At 33.5% G+C, this 21,490-nt stretch overlaps 1 protein-coding gene across 1 annotated transcript; it reads right to left on the reverse strand.

The window, feature by feature from the left end:
- Positions 1-7,342: 7,342 nt before the first annotated feature.
- On the reverse strand, positions 7,343-10,733 carry LOC149263866 (endoglucanase 20-like). The gene is made up of 7 exons (XM_089391521.1): positions 10,512-10,733; positions 9,909-10,322; positions 9,165-9,242; positions 8,866-9,018; positions 8,340-8,448; positions 7,814-7,980; positions 7,343-7,675 (listed from the first exon to the last, which is right to left on the reverse strand). The coding sequence occupies exons 1-7, from the start codon at positions 10,731-10,733 to the stop codon at positions 7,343-7,345; spliced, it is 1,476 nt and encodes a 491-aa protein (XP_089247647.1).
- Positions 10,734-21,490: the final 10,757 nt, after the last annotated feature.

The following is a 21,490-nucleotide window of genomic DNA, read 5'->3' on the forward strand; positions in this document are numbered from 1 at the left end:
ACTGGGATAAAGCTTGCATCGCCTTTCTGCCTTATAAGCCTTTCTCATTCCTTAACCTTTATCTCAATAGTTTTCTTTTGGATGAACATTGGTATAATTTATTAAGGAATTCATTGTGCCAAGGAGAAAGAGGGATCCCAACTTATTTTACAGCCAAGAGAGGTTGTTTCTTATTTGACTGAAACTAAGAGATTTTATGACCGAGGTTCTCCCTCATGACACATTTCTACATCACATTTCCAACTCACAAGTGGAAAATGAAAACACAATGAATCGATACCATACTAGAAACAAGCTTCATGTTATGGATATAGGCCATACAAACTTATTAGAGTTCCCCACAAGTATCAAAAAATATTTTCCTTGTTAATAGATTAGACTCATGTATAGATAAAAGGGACAAGGTTTCAATACTAGGGTCTACAAGAGGTTGCCTCATTGAGTGGCCATTACAATCACACAACCAATGGTTTGGCTTTTAAGCATTATGGACTAGGCAAGATAGGATGTTAAGGACGGGAAACAAAATTCCAAGAAGAAGGCTCAAATGAGAAGAAAATACATAATGTAAGGAAATGAATGCTGGGTGAAATGAACCTAACAATTTAAATAATACAACAATAAGTGAAATGCAATAAGATGAGAATGTTGAATGAAAAATAAAGTCATAATGCAACAAAACTAGCAATTCCATGAAAGGAAAGTATGTTGAATGAATAATGCAATCAAATAGTCAAGAGCTATATGAAGAGAAAAAATTATGTAAGGAATAAAACTAGATGAGTAATAATGATATATCATATAATGTGATGCAATAAAATAAAAAGAAATGCAACAACATGATACTCAATGAAACTAAGTGAAAAGAAAAGAGGAAGAAAATGAAAAGTCTCTAAAATGAAGTACAATGTAAGGAAGTAAGCTAAATAAAGCTAAGACAAGCATGCAACACTTTACAAAGAATTTCTTAATGTAAGGCAAGAAGACAAATGGAAAATTCAAAGAAATGCATTATGTCATGAAGCAAACAACATATATATACAATGAATGACAAAAGGGAATGCTATAAAGCAATGCAAATGCAAAGAAACTAAGATAAGTGAAAACTAAAACAGTCTTGCAACTCACTATGAACAATTGCTAATGGAGTGAAGAGAAATGCAGAAAACTTGTATTAAATTCAAAAGAGGTAATGCAAAAAAATGAAATTAAATGCACAATTTGAGGAATGATATACTATGGGATGCAAGAAAACAGAGTAAATGCAATGAAGAAAACAATGAAATGCTTGTGCAAACAATTTCTAAGTGTAATGAAATACAAAGCAATGCATTGGAATGATACTAAAAATAAACTAATGCATAATGTCATGTGTATGTGTGAGAGAACAATAACTAGATGCAAACAAAGACATAAAAGGGTGAATGCCAACTAAATAAAAGATGCAATTATGTGATGCAAAAGTGTTAACATCCAAATGCAAAGAAAAGTAAAAGCACCATGTAATGAAACAAAATAAATGAAAATTGAATGCAATTATGTACACAAGAAAAAACCATGCAAAACTATACTAATAAGAAAAAAAAGTAGTGTATCCCAAACCTAAACCTAATTTAGTTGAGAAGAAGCTCATGATTATGTGAAGTAAAACTTTCAATGTAGCCATAGTAGTTGCTTTCGACCTATGAACACAAATGCATATGTAGTTAGTATCAAGATGAAGTAGTCTACAAAAACAAAGATATTTACATGAATAGTTTTCACATGAGAAATAAGGTCATGCAGGCAGGCAAGAGAGTTATCCAGAAAAGGAAGTTCTAATCGAGTTGGAACTCTATCCTAGTATACCAAATGATAAACGCAAACACCCCAAAAATTCCTTACATGTGTGCATTCATCCACATTATCCTTCACAAAAAAGCACAAAATAAATTGAAACTTCTTATTATCATCAAAAATTGCTAAATATGACTCTTCCCACCAATCAATAATTCTATCTTGAAATTCAAAATGATGAACATGAGAGGCTTGAAAATCATTCAAAGATGAGCATTCATTAGATGAAAGAGTATTAGGGAAAGAATCTCATGAAAGAAAATTTCTCTTATCTTGTTCAGGGATTTTGTCAAGGTCGTTAGGAATTAACATAACAATTAATGGAAGTTGAAGTGCCTCAACCTCTTAACAAGTCTCTAAACTCTCAAATGGTGGTTCATCAAATTTCGGTGGCTTAGAAAGATCAATAAGTGAATATGAACAACTTTCATTAGCTATGTTAGTGAATATATGGTTAATAGGATGACAGTTTTTAAATCCATGATTTGACCAAACTCGCTATTTAACACATAAGACTCTTCATGCATTAAGAATGAGGATAAATAAACTAGAGGACTTTCATGAACTTTTGGAGTTGGAAATCTACCTCTTCACCTGTTAGAGATTGCATACTAAAAATATCATAAGGAATGGATTCATTCTTTTCTCCTTCTAATTGTGAGACACACCACCATATTGTACATAATTACAATCAAGATCAATTGAATACAAATATGAAGGATTTAGGGAAATCACTTATGTAGAAGACTCATCAAACTTATCACTATTCAATCTGTAGTGTGTTAAAGATAAAGGAATATTAAACGACTAAGGTGAAGAAACATCAATTTCAACAAAACCTTATTCAAAACTCAGACTTTTCACATTAGTACTTGCATAAGGAGGCAATCTATCAACATACATGTTATTCTCTATGAATTCATTTAAACACTCATTATCACTGAAGACAATGCCTTTGTCATGGTCGGTAGGAGAGGGTAATGGAACATCATGGTGATATCAAATATTAACGAAATCAATATAATATTCATCAACATGACAATTAAAGGATGGTATACCAATATGAGTTTTAGTTTAAGCTTGGTCTACTTCAACTAATTTTATATGAGTTTCTGAATCAAGACAACTCTTCCCTTTTTCATGCCAAGCTACCTCATTACTTGGTTCATTTTCAAAAAATATTTGCATGTTAGTACAAGAACCAAATCTATTTTATAATCAAAAGGAAGGAGGACAAGGAAAATTAGGGCGAACAATTTCTAACTCTGGGACATGAGGTTTTATTTAATTGATACCCAAAGGAAAGAGTGGGCATACTAAAATTAGGTAACATAATACTACAACCCTCTTATGTCTAATTGTCAATGTTCATTTTAGATTTAGATTCCCTCTCAGAAAGGCCCACTAGACATTGAAACTCTCTTATTATATGATACCAATCCTTATCTTTATTAGGAATTTTATAGCAAATATTGAGAAATATATTGGAAAAGTCACCCACTTATTCATCAGGTATCTTTTTGAGTTCATCAATTTCTTTAAATAAATCCTCGGAAGTAGACTCTTGAAAGCATACACAAACTCAACAATGAATTGTTTAAATGAATTAATAGAATTATATGACGAAGTTTTACACCATGAATTGACATGACCTTGAATGGTGAAAAAGAAAATCTCGCATAGGAAAATATCTTGATGAGCATCATTATCAACACAAATATTGATAAATCATAAGATATACTCAGATGCAGATATTTTCCCTTCACCATCAACCATATTCTTCGAAAGGTGATTGAATGAATTCATAGGTATTGAAACATTAACCTTTTTAGAAAAATAACTCAAAATAAAAATGTGGGAAAGTGTCATTCCACGATCAAAGACTTAAGACCAACTCCATAGGGTCAGCTTCTCATCGATCCTTCTTCATGCACCAAATGTGTTGATGGTGTTGGATATTCTGCCAATAGTAGGCGGTGTCCCCAGTGTGAAGTCCGAATTATACATCACACCAATTGGGATATGGTGCCCATACTATTTATGGGCCAGGATGGCATAATATTTTTGTTTTCTCTTGGCTTTCCAATACAATGAGGAATATTCCAAAAGAACGAGGAAAAAATAAACCCTCCATTGATAACTTGCAAAACACAATACAAGAAAGTAACAACAAAGTAATGGGCAAGATTATTCCTTGAGAAAGAATCATATAGTAGAGATTAACTAAGACATACACAAATGTGGAAGTGCTAGAAACCAATTGCAATTTACTTCACAATTTATTACTAAAATTTACATGGAAAGAAGATCAGAGATTCAAAGAAAACATACTAGCCGTCTCAAAAAAATTAGTTCATAAGCATGTAACTAATATGTAAACACACATGCATACATAATTGGAATACCAATTAGCTAATATAACTAACATAGAAATGAATGAGAATCAATACATGAAGTCAAAACATTCTCATTAACATTGTTACCCATTCAAATACATGTACCCAAGGCTACTTAAAATCCAATAATGGAATGAAGACTCTTCCTATCATCTTTTAGATAGAAACACTAGCGTCACATCACTCAGCCTACTAGTTACCAAAAGGATAATTATTTCATCTCCCAAAGCACAAAATAACAATCTAATTACATGCATAGCTTAAGCGATAAAAATCCATTTTTCAAAGAATTAAATTGTATTCATAAATGAGTTGACATTTCACTTTCCCTTATAACTCTTTGAACTTCCCTCATGACCTTTCCACTTCCTCATGTTCACTTCGGTATTTATTATATATTTTTACATAATTGTGAGATTTGTTATTTTTTATGAAAAAATAATGTATTCCTGCAAAGTGCTTCAATATAGTACCTTGTAGAAAAGATATAACGCTTTAAGAAACTTGTTGATGTTTTACCTCACCCTAAGATCGCCTCGATGCTTATTTGACTATCCAATGGTTGTCATTTATCATCATATATCCATGCAGCACATAGATTTACATAACTAGCAATCATCTAACGGTTTCCATCTTGCAAGCTGACAACCAATAATTAGGGTATCATATGGAAACATTTCATCGCAACAACTATGAAAAAGTCAAAATAGTTATCCCTCACTCTATCCTGAAGCAAATTACCTTTGCCGTGGTTGTTGTCATAAAAAGTAGGAGTTTGTGTGGGATGTTGGACAAGGATCTAGCCATGGGCTTGTTGCATTGGCTTTCCATTTTCTAGCTCTGCTTGAAAACCATCTCTACTATACCTTCCATCAGGTACGGCATTGACGGTTTAATAATATATTGTTCACTAATTTTTTTTTTAAACTAATCCATAGTTGAATTTTATAAATAATTTGTTATTATTATTTAATAACACTTAAATATATTTTTCCTAATTTTATAAATAAATTATTATTATTATTTAATAGCCATTAAATCTATTTTTTTTAAATCTTATTAATTGTATTGTATAACATCTTATTTGATAATGATTATAGAGTACTAGTCTATAGTTTAATTTTATTAATAATTTTCTATTATTATTTATTAACCATTAAATCTGTTTGGCAATTAAAGCCCTGCACATGTTGTGACTTCTAAGTTCTCGTTGATTACTACTAACTTCTCACTGATTACTAGTGTATCTGTAATCCACACATGCCTCTTATTCTTTGATTCATTATACTCTTAAATAAAATCTTTATTTTTGTTTGATTCTAGATTAGAGCAGAAGTAACTACCAATATTGCCTCATTTGGTTTTTTAAAGTGAATTACTTATTTCACAGCGATCCAAATTAAATTAATATGGATCCTCACTGACCACCATTTTAATTGGATGGCCATGTGCATTGCGGAGGGCAATGATGTTCGATTGGGCTTAAGCATGACAGTTGCTATAAAAATTTAAAATGAAAATCTATATTATTTACATTTAATGTTATGCATGGTTGGATATCATAAATCCTTAATAGAACATAAGTAAATAGTAGTGTTGTGTCATTTAAAATTCGATTTCGCTATTTGTAAGCGCTCATAATTTGACTTCAAAATTCGTTAGTTCCAAGAACTTAATTCATGGTATTAGAAGTTAAATGAGGGTTGGGTCAAACTGCCAAATTGTAATTAATTGCTTGACTTTCAAGCAAATTTATTGGCATTCAAGGCATCAGTAGCGAAATTACAATCAATTCCTGGCCTTAGTTGTGATTTATAGTGCATTAAAGATATTATTAAGTGCTGAAGTTAACAAACTTTACAAAGATTGAAGGTTTAGAGATACATGGATGCAAGTATATAAAACTTTATATTTTATTAATATTTATTTTTTAATCAAATTATATATATAATTTATCTTTTTCCGCATCATCTATTTTGATTAAAAGATTTAATGCAAGTCAAAGGTCAAAAAAAATTATGTATGTTTCAATCATATTACTTTCAATTCATTGAAAATTTTATTTAAAATATTTCAGTTGAAAACATATGTATATCAAAAGGATGAATATATATATATATATTTAAAATTATTTTTACTAACAATTTCTTTTAAAATATTTTAAAGAGAAACTATACAAACCCTAAGTGATTAGAGACTTCCATAGTTATTTATATTGTTGTTGAAGATTTCTATAATAAAAACGCCTAATATATTTTATCCATTTTATTTAGGAAATATCCAATAAAAAAACAAACCATTTTTATTCCGCCTTGTCAATTCACATAATAATTGTGAATTAGGTCTTACATTTATATAGTAATTTGAACAACCACTTTTTATTATTTATTTAATTTTTTTTATCGCTCACATTTCTGCAACATATTTAAAATATTACTTGAGATAGTTACTATTAAGAGTGAAAACGTTATATATTCAATAATTTGGTAAGTAATTTTTTAATATTACTTGAGATAGTTACTATTAAGAGTGAAAACATTATATATTCAATAATTTGATAAGTAATTTTTTACTATTAATTTACTTTATTATAAGTTTAATATTTGTTTAAAAACTATCATCCTCTTATCAAATTACAACATTATTATATTTAAGCTAAACAACCAGTAGTAAAACCTCTATCACATTGTTTCTTTTATGAATGGTATTTTATATTTTAATTGGTTTTTGTTTCTTTCATGAATGGTATTTTACATTTTAATTGGTTTTTAATAATTGCTTAGTAAAGTAAAGAAGTAAGTTTTCATTCGTGAAAATTAAGTTTGTTATTTTTACAAATAAATATGGAAAAAGACATGGAAATAAATAAAATACTGGTGATATATTTCTCGAATATACTTTTAAAAATAAATAAATATCTGCATAGACAACTGGTTGCACAGTGGAAACTGGTGGGCTTATGTGTCCTCACAACTCAAACTCTGCCCCAATCCAACGTGTGTAGATTAGTAGGCATTATATGAAATACTTGTAGAACAGTGGATACAAAGATAGGGAGCCTAGTCAAAGACCAAACAAGCAGGCAAGCTACGCAATCTCATTTTGCTTTGTCACCACGCGTCCCAGCGGACGAGGCCGGCAAGGGCGCCAACCATCCCAGCATTCATGTATGTCGTTGGTTCCAGATGTTTGTAATCAGATACCGCGTCAGTGAATTGATCACTCGAATCAGGTCCTCCCACCACAGCGCCCACATGAATGTTTCGATTTTGTAAATTGGCGTCGTAAAATTTACTCATTCCTTCTTTGCACAATATCTTCTGAGGCTGTACATGAATAGATGGAAGGGAAGCACCTCGATGATGAAGACGCTCGGGAAATTTCGGTCCAAAGCCCACCATATAAGAAATCTTCAATGGGTTGTTGCCGAGTATATAGTCCACCTGATCAAGCCCATATATTCAAACCAGTCAAATCTTGAAAGCTGGTTTTATAATTATATTTGATGTCATGAAGCTCCAGCGACATCCTTAGGTGGATTGTAGATTCCAAGATTAAGTTCAGAAATCTAATCTATTTACCTGTGTTTTTGCAAAGCTTTTAATATCTGAAGGTGAAACTGGAACACTGCCACACTGTATTGAAGACATCCTTGCGTCTCCAAGTATCTCTGAGTATATTAGGAGTACTTGTGAAGCCACAGTCACGTACTGTAAGTTGTTATTGTCTCTTACAAACAAAAGCCCACCTGCAAATTTCATATTATTAGTTTGCAAGGAAGGCCAAAGAAGAATGATCTAAGGAAGTATACAATTTCAACTCTGCTAATTCCTCTAAATTGCAAAGCATTGAAGTATTCAAATTTTAAGGCATGTAAGTTTCTAAAGTTCCACATAACTTTAATATTATTATTTCAACCTATGCATTGTGTCAATTTGTAGGAAATATTCACAATAAACTTTTGTTTTGGAAATTTGTAAAAATATTGAAGTATTGAATGTTATATTCACATTTACACAATTTATATAGAAAAATAGTAATATTACTATTTCAATTGCTCTACTATACTTTGCTTTAAAAATATTTTATTGGTTTGTATGGTTAAACCTGGAGTCGTTCGAATCTTCACTGTGCTACTTTTGGGCAGTAAGGCGCACACAAAAGAATCTGCCTCTGTTTTAAATTTCTGCAACGACTTCGCTCCAGATAGATATTCCTGTGCATCAAAACGGTTTGTTATATGAGCTAAGATATATACGTCTTACCAATTATGGGTGAAAGTGTTGTTAGTTATTTATCTAATTGAATTGGTTAAAGTTTATTATTCTATGAGCTAAGATATATACGTCTTACCAATTATGGGTGAAAGTGTTGTTAGCTATTTAATTGAATTGGTTAAAGTTCATTATTCTATTTATCATAGCAATTTTATTTTTTTTATTAAATAGATTTAGTGACACGTATGAAATTTAGATTAGTTAATTTATTTGGAAGTTTGTATCATCAAACATTAGGAAAGTGGTTGAAAACCATTGTTAATATTAAGAAAACAAAACTAAATTGAATTAAAGTATCAGTTTTTTTGGTATTTAGTAACAGTGAAAAAAACCTGCATTGTATACGAACTGGTTACCTGGGCTAAGAGTATCTGGACACCTGTAAATTTGTTATCCCAACCGAATTCAGTGACTGGGGAACTGGATCCTTGGTTATCCAACACAAATTGCAAATAAGATCGATCCCGTGTTGCCTTGTAAAGCCATGTAGCAGCCCACAGCAGTTCGTCCTGCTCAGCATTATGAAAATTATAAATATGACACATCAAGTACAGTGGGTTCATCTAATACTCAAACCTTCTGGAATTTTTTGTGCCTTCAATTTTGTTCACAGAATGGATAAAACTGGTGTATAATTGTGTGCAGGAGTACATACTTGGAAACCGGAATAGGAACAGTAGTAAGGGCAAGATGCTTGATAAGACCCACGGTATTTGTTTGCAAGTTCGAAGAGCTGCAAAAACAAGGCAACAGAAAATTAACATATATATACACCAGTCACAGAAGGAAAATAGCTGAAAATCTCTGAACTTAATTCAATACCATGTTTTCAAAATATTTTGGAATTTAAAGGATAAGAGTTAGATCCAGCCATTAAGCTGGTCCATATTATTTTGAAATTAAAAGAATCAAGTAATCTAGATAAAACTCTTAATCTGGCATATTTGAATTAGATTTTAATATATTTTTAAAATATCTCATTTAAATATAAATTTCAAAGGGAATGAAATTTGTATTTATCTGATAAAGTAATAAAATTTTAAAATATTGTAAGATTTATGACTTTTCTGATTTATAATGTAGATCAATGTTTTTGGTATTAATCACATTATTAAGATTTAATTTATATTTGGAACCAATTAATGTGATTCATGAAAGTGAAAAAATCAATAGATCTTCAAAAATAAATAACATGAATACATCATTGTTCTGAATAATTACAAACAATGTTACATGTTATTTGTTCGGGAAGATTAATTGATTTTTCCTCATTGTCCAACAAACTAACCCTATTAGTTGATTCCAACTATCCAACAAATCTTGATAATGTAATTTAAAAATGTTTCCAAATTATACCATCGAGATAAAAATTTCCAAAGTCACTGAAATTTGTACTCACAGCTTTTGAACGCTGAATTAATAATTTTGAGTAAGCAGGATCAAACTTCCTGAAAACAATGGCTGCAGACGACAGAGCTGCGGATGCATCGGCGGCAGGCTCGGTGCCAGGAGAAGATGGGTTGACCTGTTTCAATGTTCGAGGAGTATCCATGTCTTCTGGCCGCTGCCAACATGGATGATCGGTGTCCCCATTGCCCACCTCAGTCCACAGCGTCATAGGAGATGAATGAGCCTTCACTATGAAATCCGTTCCCCAGCGAATTGCTTGGAGAGTGTTATTTAGCTCGTTACTCCGACGTAACTCGTATTGATAACGAGTAGTTGTCCAAGAAAGCAATGTCACTGTGAATGACATGGGCCATCCGAATTTTACGTTGTCTCCCGCATCGTAGTAACCCCCCGTCAGGTCCACCTGCCAGCAAAAATCATCAAAAGAGAAGCGTGAGAAAATAGAAATTTCTGATTGAGGAAGTGGGTATTTTTTTTAATGCAGATTTAAAGAATATTTTGGAATATGATAATTAGAAAGAATTCATTCTAATATCATTCAGCAATATAAAACCATTGAATTGCATCATTTGTTTTGGATTACGGCCATTACACCAGCCAGACGACCATCAGAAAGAGCAGAGTCCCCCCTCCATTTCACTCGTTGATTCAAGGGAAGTTTTCCAGAGCGCTGCCCTTCGAAGAAGAGAATGGCCTTTGAGAGTGCTTCATCGTAATTGAATTCTTCTGGCTTTTCCGGTGCAGCACTGATAAAATTTATTATTGTAAAGCCGACACAAGCAAACAGTGCAATAGCCAGAGAAAGCTTCGACATTTTCTCTATTGATTACTGTTCTGCGCCACTGTCGCTATAGTTTTCCCTTGCTACTGCTCCTATTCTGCTGCACTGTGTTTTTACAGCATATGGTTTTGTTATAAATCATCCTTAATTTATATAGGTGACTATACCGAATAATAGCTAAATTGAGAGGGCGGTCGAGAACCGAAGAGGAATAATCGGATCAGGATTCGAAGAATGGCGCGATTCTCTCGTGAATGAATAACGCAATCAAATAGTCAAGAGCTATATGAAGTGAAAAAGTTGTGTAAGGAATAAAACTAGATGAGTATTAATGATATATCATATAATGTGATGCAATAAAATAAAAAGAAATGCAAGAACATGATACTCAATGAAACTAAAGAAAAGCAAAGAGGAAGAAAATGAAAAGTCTCTGAAATGAAGTACAATGTAAGGAAGTAAGCTAAATAAAGCTAAGACAAGAATGCAACACTTATACCAAGAATTTCTTAATGTAAGGCAAGAAGATAAATGGAAAATTTAAAAAAATTTATTATGTCATGAAGCAAACAACATATATATACAATGAATGACAAAAGGCAATGCTATAAAGCAATGCAAATGCAAAGAAACTAAGATAAGTGAAAACTAAAAGAGTCTTGCAATGCACTATGAACAATTGCTAATGGAGTGAAGAGAAATGCAGAAAACTTGTATTAAATTCAAAAGAGCTAATGCAAAAAAATGAAATTAAATGCACAATTTGAGGAATGATATACTATGGGATGCAAGAAAATAGAGTAAATGCAATGAAGAAAACAATGAAATGCTTGTGCAAACAATTTCTAAGTATAATGAAATACCAAGCAATGCATTGGAATGATACTAAAAATAAACTAATGCATAATGTCATGTGTATGCATGGGAGACCAATAACTAGATGCAAACAAAGACATAAAAGGGTGAATGACAACTAAATGAAAGATGCAATTATGTGATGCAAAAGTGTTAACATCCAAATGCAAAGAAAAGTAAAAGCACCATGTAATCAAACTAAATAAATGAAAATTGAAATGCAACTATGTACACAAGAAAAAACCATGCAAAACTATACTAATAAGAAAAAAAGTAGTGTATCCCAAACCTAAACCTAATTTAATTGAGAAGAAGCTCATGATTATGTGAAGTAAAACTTTCAATGTAGCCATAGTAATTGCTTTCGACCTATGAACACAAATGCATATGTAGTTAGTATCAAGATGAAGTAGTCCACAAAAACAAATATATTTACATGAATAGTTTGCACATGAGAAATAAGGTCATGTAGGCAGGCAACAGAGTTATCCATAAAAGAATGTTCTAATGGAGTTGGAACTCTATCCTAATATACCAAATGATAAACGCAAACACCCAAAAAATTCATTACGTGTGTGCATTCATCCACATTATCCTTCACAAAAAAGAACAAAATAAATTGAAACTTCTTATTATCATCAAAAATTTCTAAATACGACTCTTCCCACCAATCAATAATTCTATCTCGAAATTCAAAATGATGAACGTGAGAGGCTTGAAAATCATTCAAAGATGAGCATTCATTAGATGAAAGAGTATTAGGGAAAGAATCACATGAAATAAAATTTCTCTTATCTTGTTCAGGGATTTTGTCAAGATCGTTAAGAATTAACATAAGAATTAAAGGAAGTTGAAATGCCTCAACCTCTTAACAAGTCTCTAAACTCTCAAATGGTGGATCATCAAATTTTGGTGGCTTAGAAAGATCAATTTGTGAATATGAACAAGTTTCATTAGCTATGTTAGTGAATATATGGTTAATAGGATGACAGGTTTTAAATCCATGATTTGACCAAACTCACAACTTAACACATAAGACTCTTCATGCATTAAGAATGAGGATAAATAAACTAGAGGACTTTCATGAACTTTTGGAGTTGGAAATCTTCCTCTTCCCCTGTTAGAGATTGCATACTAAAAAGATCATAAGGAATGGATTCATTCTTTTCTCCTTCTAATTGTGAGACACACCACCATATTATACATAATTACAATCAAGATCAATTGAATACAAATATGAAGGATTTAGGGAAATCACTTATGTAGAACAGTCATCAAACTTATCACGATTCAATATGTAGTGTGTTAAAGATAAAGGAATATTAAACGACTAAGGTGAAGAAACATCAAATTAAACAAAATCTTATTCAAAACTCAGATTTTGCACATTAGTATTTGCCTAAGGAGGCAATCTATCAACATACATGTTATTCTCTATGAATTCATTTAAACACTCATTATCATTGAAGACAATGCCGTTGTCATGGCCGGTAGGAGAGGGTAATAGAATATCATGGTGATATCAAATATTAACGAAATCAACATAATATTCATCAACACGATAATTAAAGGATGGTATACCAATATGAGTTTTAGTTTGAGCTTGGTCTACTTCAAATAAGTTTATATGAGTTTCTGAATCAAGACAACTCTTCCCTTTTTCATGCTAAGCTTCCTCATTACTTGGTTCATTTTCAAAAGATATTTGCATGTTAGTACAAGAACCAAATTCATTTTATAGTCAAGAGGAAGGAGGACAAGGAAAATTACGGTGAACAATTTCTAACTCTGAGATATGAGGTTTTATTTAATTGATACCCAAGGAAAGAGTGGGCATACTAAAATTAGGTAACATAATACTACAATCCTCTTATGATAATTGTCAATGTTCCTTTTAGATTTAGATTCCCTCTCAGAAAGGCCCACTAGGCATTGAAACTCTCTTATTATATGATACCAATCCTTATCTTTATTATGAATTTTATAGCAAATATTGAGAAATATATTGGAAAAGTCACCCACTTATTCATCGAGTCTCTTTTTGAGTTCATCAATTTCTTTAAATAAATCCTCAGAAGTAGACTCTTGAAAGCATACACAAACTCAACAATGAATCGTTTAAATGAATTAATAGAATCATATGATGAGGTTTTACACCATGAATTGACATGACCTTGAAAGGTGAAAAAGAAAATCTCGCATAGGAAAATATCTTGATAAGCATCATTATCAACACAAATATTGATAAATCATAAGATATACTCAGATGCAGATATTTTCCCTTCACCATCAACCATATTCTTCCAAAGGTGATTGAATGAATTCATAGGTATTGAAACATTAACCTTTTTAGAAAAATAGCTCAAAATAAAAATGTGGGAAAGTGTCATTTCACGATCAAAGACTTAAAACCAACTCCATAGGGTCAGCTTCTCATCGATCCATCTTCATGCACCAAATGTGTTGATGGTGTTGGATATTCTGCCAATAGTAGACAGTGTCCCCAGCGTGAAGTCCCAATTATACATCACATCAATTGGGATAGGGTGACCATACTATTTATGGGCCAGCATGGCATAATACTTTTATTTTCTCTTGGCTTTCCAATACAATGAGGAATGTTCCAAAAGAATGAGGAAAAAATAAACCCTGCATTGATAGCTTGCAAAACACACTACAAGAAAGTAACAACAAAGTAATGAGAAATATTATTCCTTGAGAAAGAATCATATAGTAGAGATTAACTAAGACATACACAAATGCGGAAGTGCTAGAAACCAATTGCAATTTACTTCACAATTAATTACTAAAATTTGCATGGAAAGAAGATCAGATTCAAAGAAAACATACTAGCTGTCTCAAAAAAATTAGTTCATAAGCATGTAACTAATATGTAAACACACATGCATACATGATTGGAATACCAATTAGCTAATGTAACTAACATAGAAATGAATGGGAATCAATGCATGAAGTGAAAACATTCTCATTAACATTGTTACCCATTCAACTACATGTACCCAAAGCTACTTAAAATCCAATAGTGGAATGAAGACTCTTCATATCATCTTTTAGATAGAAACCCTAGCATCACATCACTTAGCCTATTAGTTAACAAGAGGATAATTATTTCATCTCCCAAAGCACAAAATAACAATCTAATTACTTGCATAGCTTAAGTGATAAAAATCCATTTTTCTAAGCATTAAAGTGTATTCATAAGTGAGTTGACATTTCACCTTCCTTTATAACTCTTGAACTTCACTCATGACCTTTCCACTTCCTCATGTTGACTTTGGTATTTATTATATATTCTTACATAATTTTGAGATTTGTTGTTTTTTATGAAAAAATAATGTATTCCTGCAAAGTGCTTCAATATAGTACCTTGTAGAAAAGATATAATGCTTTAAGAAACTTGTTGATGTTTTACCCCACCCTAAGATCGCCTCGATGCTTATTTGACTATCCAATGGTTGTCATTTATCATCATCATATATCCATGCAGCACATAGATTTACATAACTAGCAATCATCCAACGGTTTCCATCTTGCAAGCTGACAACCAATAATTAGGGTATCATATGGAAACGTTTCAACGCAACAACTATGAAAAAGTTAAAATAATTATCCCTGACTCTATCCTAAAGCAAATTACTTTTGGCGTGGTTGTAGATAAAATTAGAGGCACTTAATAATATATTCTATTATTTAATGAGGAAATTACACGCATATTTATACAATCAATGGTCTTAAGATAGGAATGCTATCTTAGACTTACAGTAGTGTGGTTGAGAGATTCTCTCAACCACACACTAAACTAGGAGAAACTAAATTCCTATTATGTAGGAACAAACTCCTCAAATGGAGAATACAACCATAGACAAGTATGAATTAGTTATTTCTAACTCTCCCCCTTAATGACTACTTGTCATGATAGTCAAAATCCACCACCATCACGCGAATTGCATGTACAGAACCTCCAGAAGGAAGAGAGATCAGTGCCTTTCTAAGCCAAATATTCATGTCCAAATAACAATCGCAAACAGTTGCGATGATTGCGCCTTTCGACGCAACTGTCAGATAGAAAAGTACGCCGACCCTCTTGTCCTCAGACACACCAATATCTGAGACCGTGAGCAAGGTGTTACTGCAGTCCACCTACTCCTACGAGCACAAAGCTCCTGTGCACACGTTAGCCACTCAGGCAATATGCCACCACCGGGCAAGTCCGATCTACCACCACCAGGAAAATCCGCCAACTTCAATATGCCACCACCGGGCAAGTCCGATCTACCACCACCGGGCAAATCCGCCAACTTCAATATGCCACCACCAGGCAAGTCCGATCTGCCACCACCGAGCAAATCTGCCAACTTCGATATGCCACCCCCGAGCATGTCCGATCTACGATCTGCCACCACCGGGCAAATCCGGAACTTAAATGTGCCACCACCGGGCAAGTCCTGTAGCCACTAAGGCTCTATATGTGGTTTCTGGCTCACCATAAACCATCACTTTACAGTGAAAAAAGATGGTTTCAGGCTGACCATAAACCATTACAAAGTGGTTTTAAGATCACCACGAACTTTCAGATGCCTTTAAAACTTACGTTTGATTCCACATACAATGGTTCTGGGTACATACAATGACCATAATTACATGCTAGGGATTCTATTCCAGAAACCACAGTAACTCACACAAACATCTATTTTGTTGTCCACCATAAACATTGTCGCTGCTCCTTTACCTCATCTGTGAGAGGTCCACTGATAAAGAAACCAGAACATAGGCACTCACAGCCCCACGAAGAGAACACAAATTTCCCTTCAAGAACAGTGTTCAAGAATACTGCCTTATGCTTGCTAACAATATGCAACAGGATCTCGATCATCCTCCAATCTCGGATGTAGCTCCAATTGATGTCGTTTTCACTGTCATGTGTTGTTCCTTGCAAATTTGCTTAGTGTTGGAATGACCAACTCCAACACACTCAGCATTGTGACAATAGTTGGTCATACTAATGTCACTTAAATAATAACATAAAATACCATGACATGAAATACTTATTATGAAAATCAGTAGCATTTACTTCATGGCCAAAGAGTAAGGCTAGAAACCAAGTCGCCCTTGTTGGAGGACAAATGGAGAGCAAAAAAATGGGCTTGACACACCCCCAATCACCCAAAACTGCTCATTTCTCCACCAATCATCAATACCTACCCCACTCCATTGTATCTCCAAAACACCAGCAACTGGGGCAATGCTGGCTCAGGAAAATTTCTACTGATCCAAGAGCCCAACGCAACACTTGATGGAGCCCATCTGAGAGATTAATTGGAGTAGATCCCTTGAATGCTGGTCTTAAAGGGATACAGTAAATAGAACGCCAGTCAGCAAACAAGCGTATATCAGAGAATCAACCATGCCAGATCATGATACAACAGATCTGTTGAACAAAAAAATTGTGGCCTGCAAACAAAAAACAGAGATCTAACCTCCTCGGCCTCTCCTCACGGCCTCCGGGCAAGTCCGGCCTCCTCCGATCCTCCAAGCTATCAGAACTTTGATATCTCTGTAACAAATATACACAGGAAACAATCTATTCCCACAAAGAAACAACAATGAAATTAATTTGCATTGGAGCATGTCTAATACAAGGCACAAATCAGGACCTCAAATCATAGTGTGGCATGGAAGCTGGGACTGCAAATAATAGAAAAAATAACTCTCGATCCATAAACAAATCATCATAAATAAGGGGAAACCTAGCCAAGATTTCCTTAGCACGTCTCTGAAGGCCAATTTCAGTTTATAGGTGGCCTTTCTCCTCGGTGCTAATGATCTCGACTTCTTTTTCAACCTTGGCTGTTGTTTCTTTCACATTCTCATCACCTACAGGAACAACTGGTGCCTCTGAGATGTCCTTAGAGTGGCTAAGAGTTTTCGTGAGAGCTCGTTATTCTGCTCAATTATTGGTATCTTGGACAGATCCGGGCCATTGGCTGCTTCAACTCCAAGCAATTTTTTTAACAAATTTTGCTGGCAATACTTTCCCCAACCAAAGAACAAAGCGAAAACCATCATCATAGAGAAAAGCACCCCTAGGATCCAATCTCTCAGCAGACAATACCAGACGTTGAAGTGAAGCTTTGGCATCATCTCCACCCTTTAGCAAATATTCATCAAGGCGACCTAAACATGGATAACGAAGCTTCAACAGTCTCTTAATGGGTATTATCATCATACTAAAACCAGCTGCAGAGTGCTCATTAATGTGAGCATCTTCAAATCCTCCTCGTAGAGCCAAGGACTTACACAGAGCAAGTCCATAAAGAGGTAAAAGTTTTAATGATTCTGGATATATAAGCCGTCCAGCCAAACGATGTTGCACAAAAAACAGATTACGGTATTCTTGTAAGCTTCTTACAATCCTCAACTGTATAACGTGCCTTTGCCTGGCAAACCCCGTGAACATGAACTTACGCTTACCATTAATTCTGATTGCTACGGCAACAGCTGCCTCTCTTCTCCTCTGCGCCCAACAACTGCAATTGTCATAATTTTTCCTCTGCAAATTCAGCCTTGATCTGGGCCAACACCTGCAGAATTGGTAATGAAAAGAATGAAGTACCAGGGTTACAGCACAACTGTGCTGCAAACTTCACGCAATTGTAGATCTCAACTCCCTGATCACACACATTCAGCGTTCTCCACGATGCTAACGATCATCCTGGTCAAATTGACAGCGCTCACTGGAGTGGCCCCTCTTTACAATTCGGTTGAACAGCTAGCCATCTGCGCAACACTCCATAACTCCTCAACCGGCTACTGATCTGGACTTTAGATCCCAATCAGCCATCACCGGCCTTGGCACACCCAGAACCGCACACAGAAAAATGGTTGCTCCCCAATTCACACAACCTCACACATCTTTGTCCTCCGTTGTTTCGTCATATCATCTCTGAGGGCGACAAACTCCAAATCCTCCGCCTGCCAGACACCACGGCAACTGTCACAGGCTGCATCTTTCTGGAAGACATCGGTTTGGAAATCGATGCGCAAAAGGCGTTTTGGTAAGAGGGGCGGCCACCATGTGAGCACCCAGGGCTCCGCCTCTGCCACAGCCCCTGGTATTTAACCCAGCTAGTTTAACTTAGTTCTGCTCAAGCAACGACATATCTAACACAGATATCTACACAGGTTCATCAATACTCGGCTCGTTCACCCTCTCAAAAATCTCCAACAGGTGTTGGCTCTTAAACAATCGCCAACAAATCTCCAAACTCTCACTGTCTTGACTCTTTACGCAGCACGGTTGATTCCTTTGTTTCGTAAACCAGCAGCGTGGCCTCTGTACAATGTTAAATATAACAACGCCACAGTGATGGACAAATAAAAAATGGATTGGAAAACCAATCTCTTTATTTCTCTATGCCCAGGAAGGGCCAAAGGCCCTTACGGGCTCTGAAGCTCTGATACCACGATAAAATTATAGGCACTCAATAATATATTCTATTATTTAATGAGGATATTACACACATATTTATACAATCAATAGTCTTAAGATAGGAATGCTATCTTAGACATACAGTAGTGTGGTTGAGAGATTCTCTCAACCACACACTAAACTAGGAGAAACTAAATTTCTATTATGTAGGAACAAACTCCTCAAATGGAGAATACAACCATAGACAAGTAGGAATTAATTATTTCTAACTGTTGTTGTCATAAAATGTAGGAGTTTGTGTGGGATGTTGGACAAGGATCTTGCCATGGGCTTGTTGCATTGGCTTTCCATTTTCTAGCTCTGCTTGAAAACCATCTCTATTATACCTTCCATCAGGTATGGCATTGACGATTTAATAATATATTGTTCACTAATTTTTTTTTTAACTAATCCATAGTTTAATTTTATAAATAAATTTTTTATTATTATTTAATAACAATTAAATCTAGTTTACAAAAGATTTTTCCGCGAAGATCACATGAAACATTATTTGTTGACGCGTTTCGAACCAACCAGTGTGGTTCATCGTCAGTACAAGTTGAAAAAACAGATCCAGCTTAGCAAGTTAAATAGACTGAGCAGAGCCTCCAACGGCTAGCAAGACCAACAGCTACTTTTGACTATTGTGTTGGGATCAAAACTTTTTTAATAATTTAAGGGAAAAAAGTTATCCTAGGGGACCAATCCCTTAAAATATATAAAAATAATTTATGATAATAGTTAGTTAAAAATTATTAATAAATAATTAAAAATTATAAGTTAAATTAGTATTTGAATGGAACTTAGTTAAAAACAGGACCATTCTTATATGAATAAATTATATGAATATAAAAGAAAGAGAGGTTAAAAAATAAAAATAACAAATGAATAAATAAATGAGAAAAATAATATAAGTCAACTTAAAAATAACAAGAAACGAGAAAATAAAATAAGTTAAAAAAATAAAAAATAAAAAGAATAAAAAAAAATAAATAAAAAAAAAAAAAAAAATGAAACTAAATAAAAATAGTTAAGAAAAAAAAAAAGAAAAAAAATAAATAATAAATAGATCACTAAATAAAAATAAAAATAAAAAAAATAGTTAAGAAAGTAGATGGTAAAATAATAATAATAATAATAGATTAAAAAATAAAAATAAAAAATGAATGAACAGATAAATAAAAATAAAAATAAATAAATTAGTTAAGAAAGTAGAAAAAAAAAAGGAGCTGAACAATGACTAGGAAAAGAGTGTTGGGACCCAACACCGACTGATTTTCCAGCCATCTTTCCTACTGAGATTACTCGGCCTCTTTTCAATCTCAAGAGCTTCCCTAAATTTTTGATGATGGAAGTGCGAAACCTTAGCAATAATACTAGCCTCCTCAATACAAACATGATGATTGGTTTTCTCAGCATACTCACCTAAAGCGGAATACGTGTTGGGACCCAACACCAACATATTTTCTAGCCATCTTCTCTACTGAGATTACTCGGCCTCTTTTCAATCTCAAAAGTTTCCCTAAATTTCCGATGATGGAAGTGCGAAACCTTAGCAATAATACTAGCCTCCTCAATACAAACATGATGATTAGTTTTCTCAGCATGCTCACCTAAAGCGAAAGACTTAGTTCGCTTATGCTTAAGGTCTGCTGCATGCTCACCTAAAGCGAAAGACTTAGTTCGCTTATGCTTAAGGTCTGCTGCATGCTCACTAATCTTTTGATTAATGGAGCGACCGATTTCTCCAATGTAGAAGTCCCACAGGAACAAAAAATCATGTACACACCTTTTATAAATAATTTATTATTATTATTTAATAACAATTGAATCTATTTTTTTTAAATCTTATTAGTAGTATTGTATAACATCTTATTTGATAATGATTATAGAGTACTAGTCTATAGTTTAATTTTATTAATAACTTTCTATTATTATCTATTAACAATTAAATCTATTTGGCAATTAAAGCCCTGCACATGTTGTGACTTCTAACTTCTCGTTGATTACTACTAACTTCTCACTGATTACTAGTGTATCTGTAATCCACACGTCTCTCATTCTTTGATTCATTATACTCTTAAATGAAATCTTTATTTTTTGTTTGATTCTAGATTAGAGCAGAAGTAAATACCAATATTGCCTCATTTGTTTTTTTAAAGTGAATTACTTATTTTACAGCGATCCAAATTAAATTAATATGGATCCTCAGTGACAACCATTTTAATTGGATGGCCATGTGCATTGCGGAGGGTAATGATGTTGTAATGATGTTCGATTGGGCTTAAGCATGACAGTTGCTATGAAAATTTAAAATGAAAATCTATATTATTTTCATTTAATGTTATGCATGGTTGGATATCATAAATCCTTAATAGAAGATTAATGTTGTGTCATTTAAAATTCGATTTCGCTATTTGTAACCGCTCATAATTTGATTTCAAAA

Source organism: Pinus tabuliformis, chromosome 6, assembly GCF_031772625.1.
Source record: "Pinus tabuliformis cultivar Carrire ecotype Pingquan chromosome 6, CPIR1, whole genome shotgun sequence".
In the NCBI taxonomy this organism is placed as follows: Eukaryota; Viridiplantae; Streptophyta; class Pinopsida; order Pinales; family Pinaceae; genus Pinus; species Pinus tabuliformis.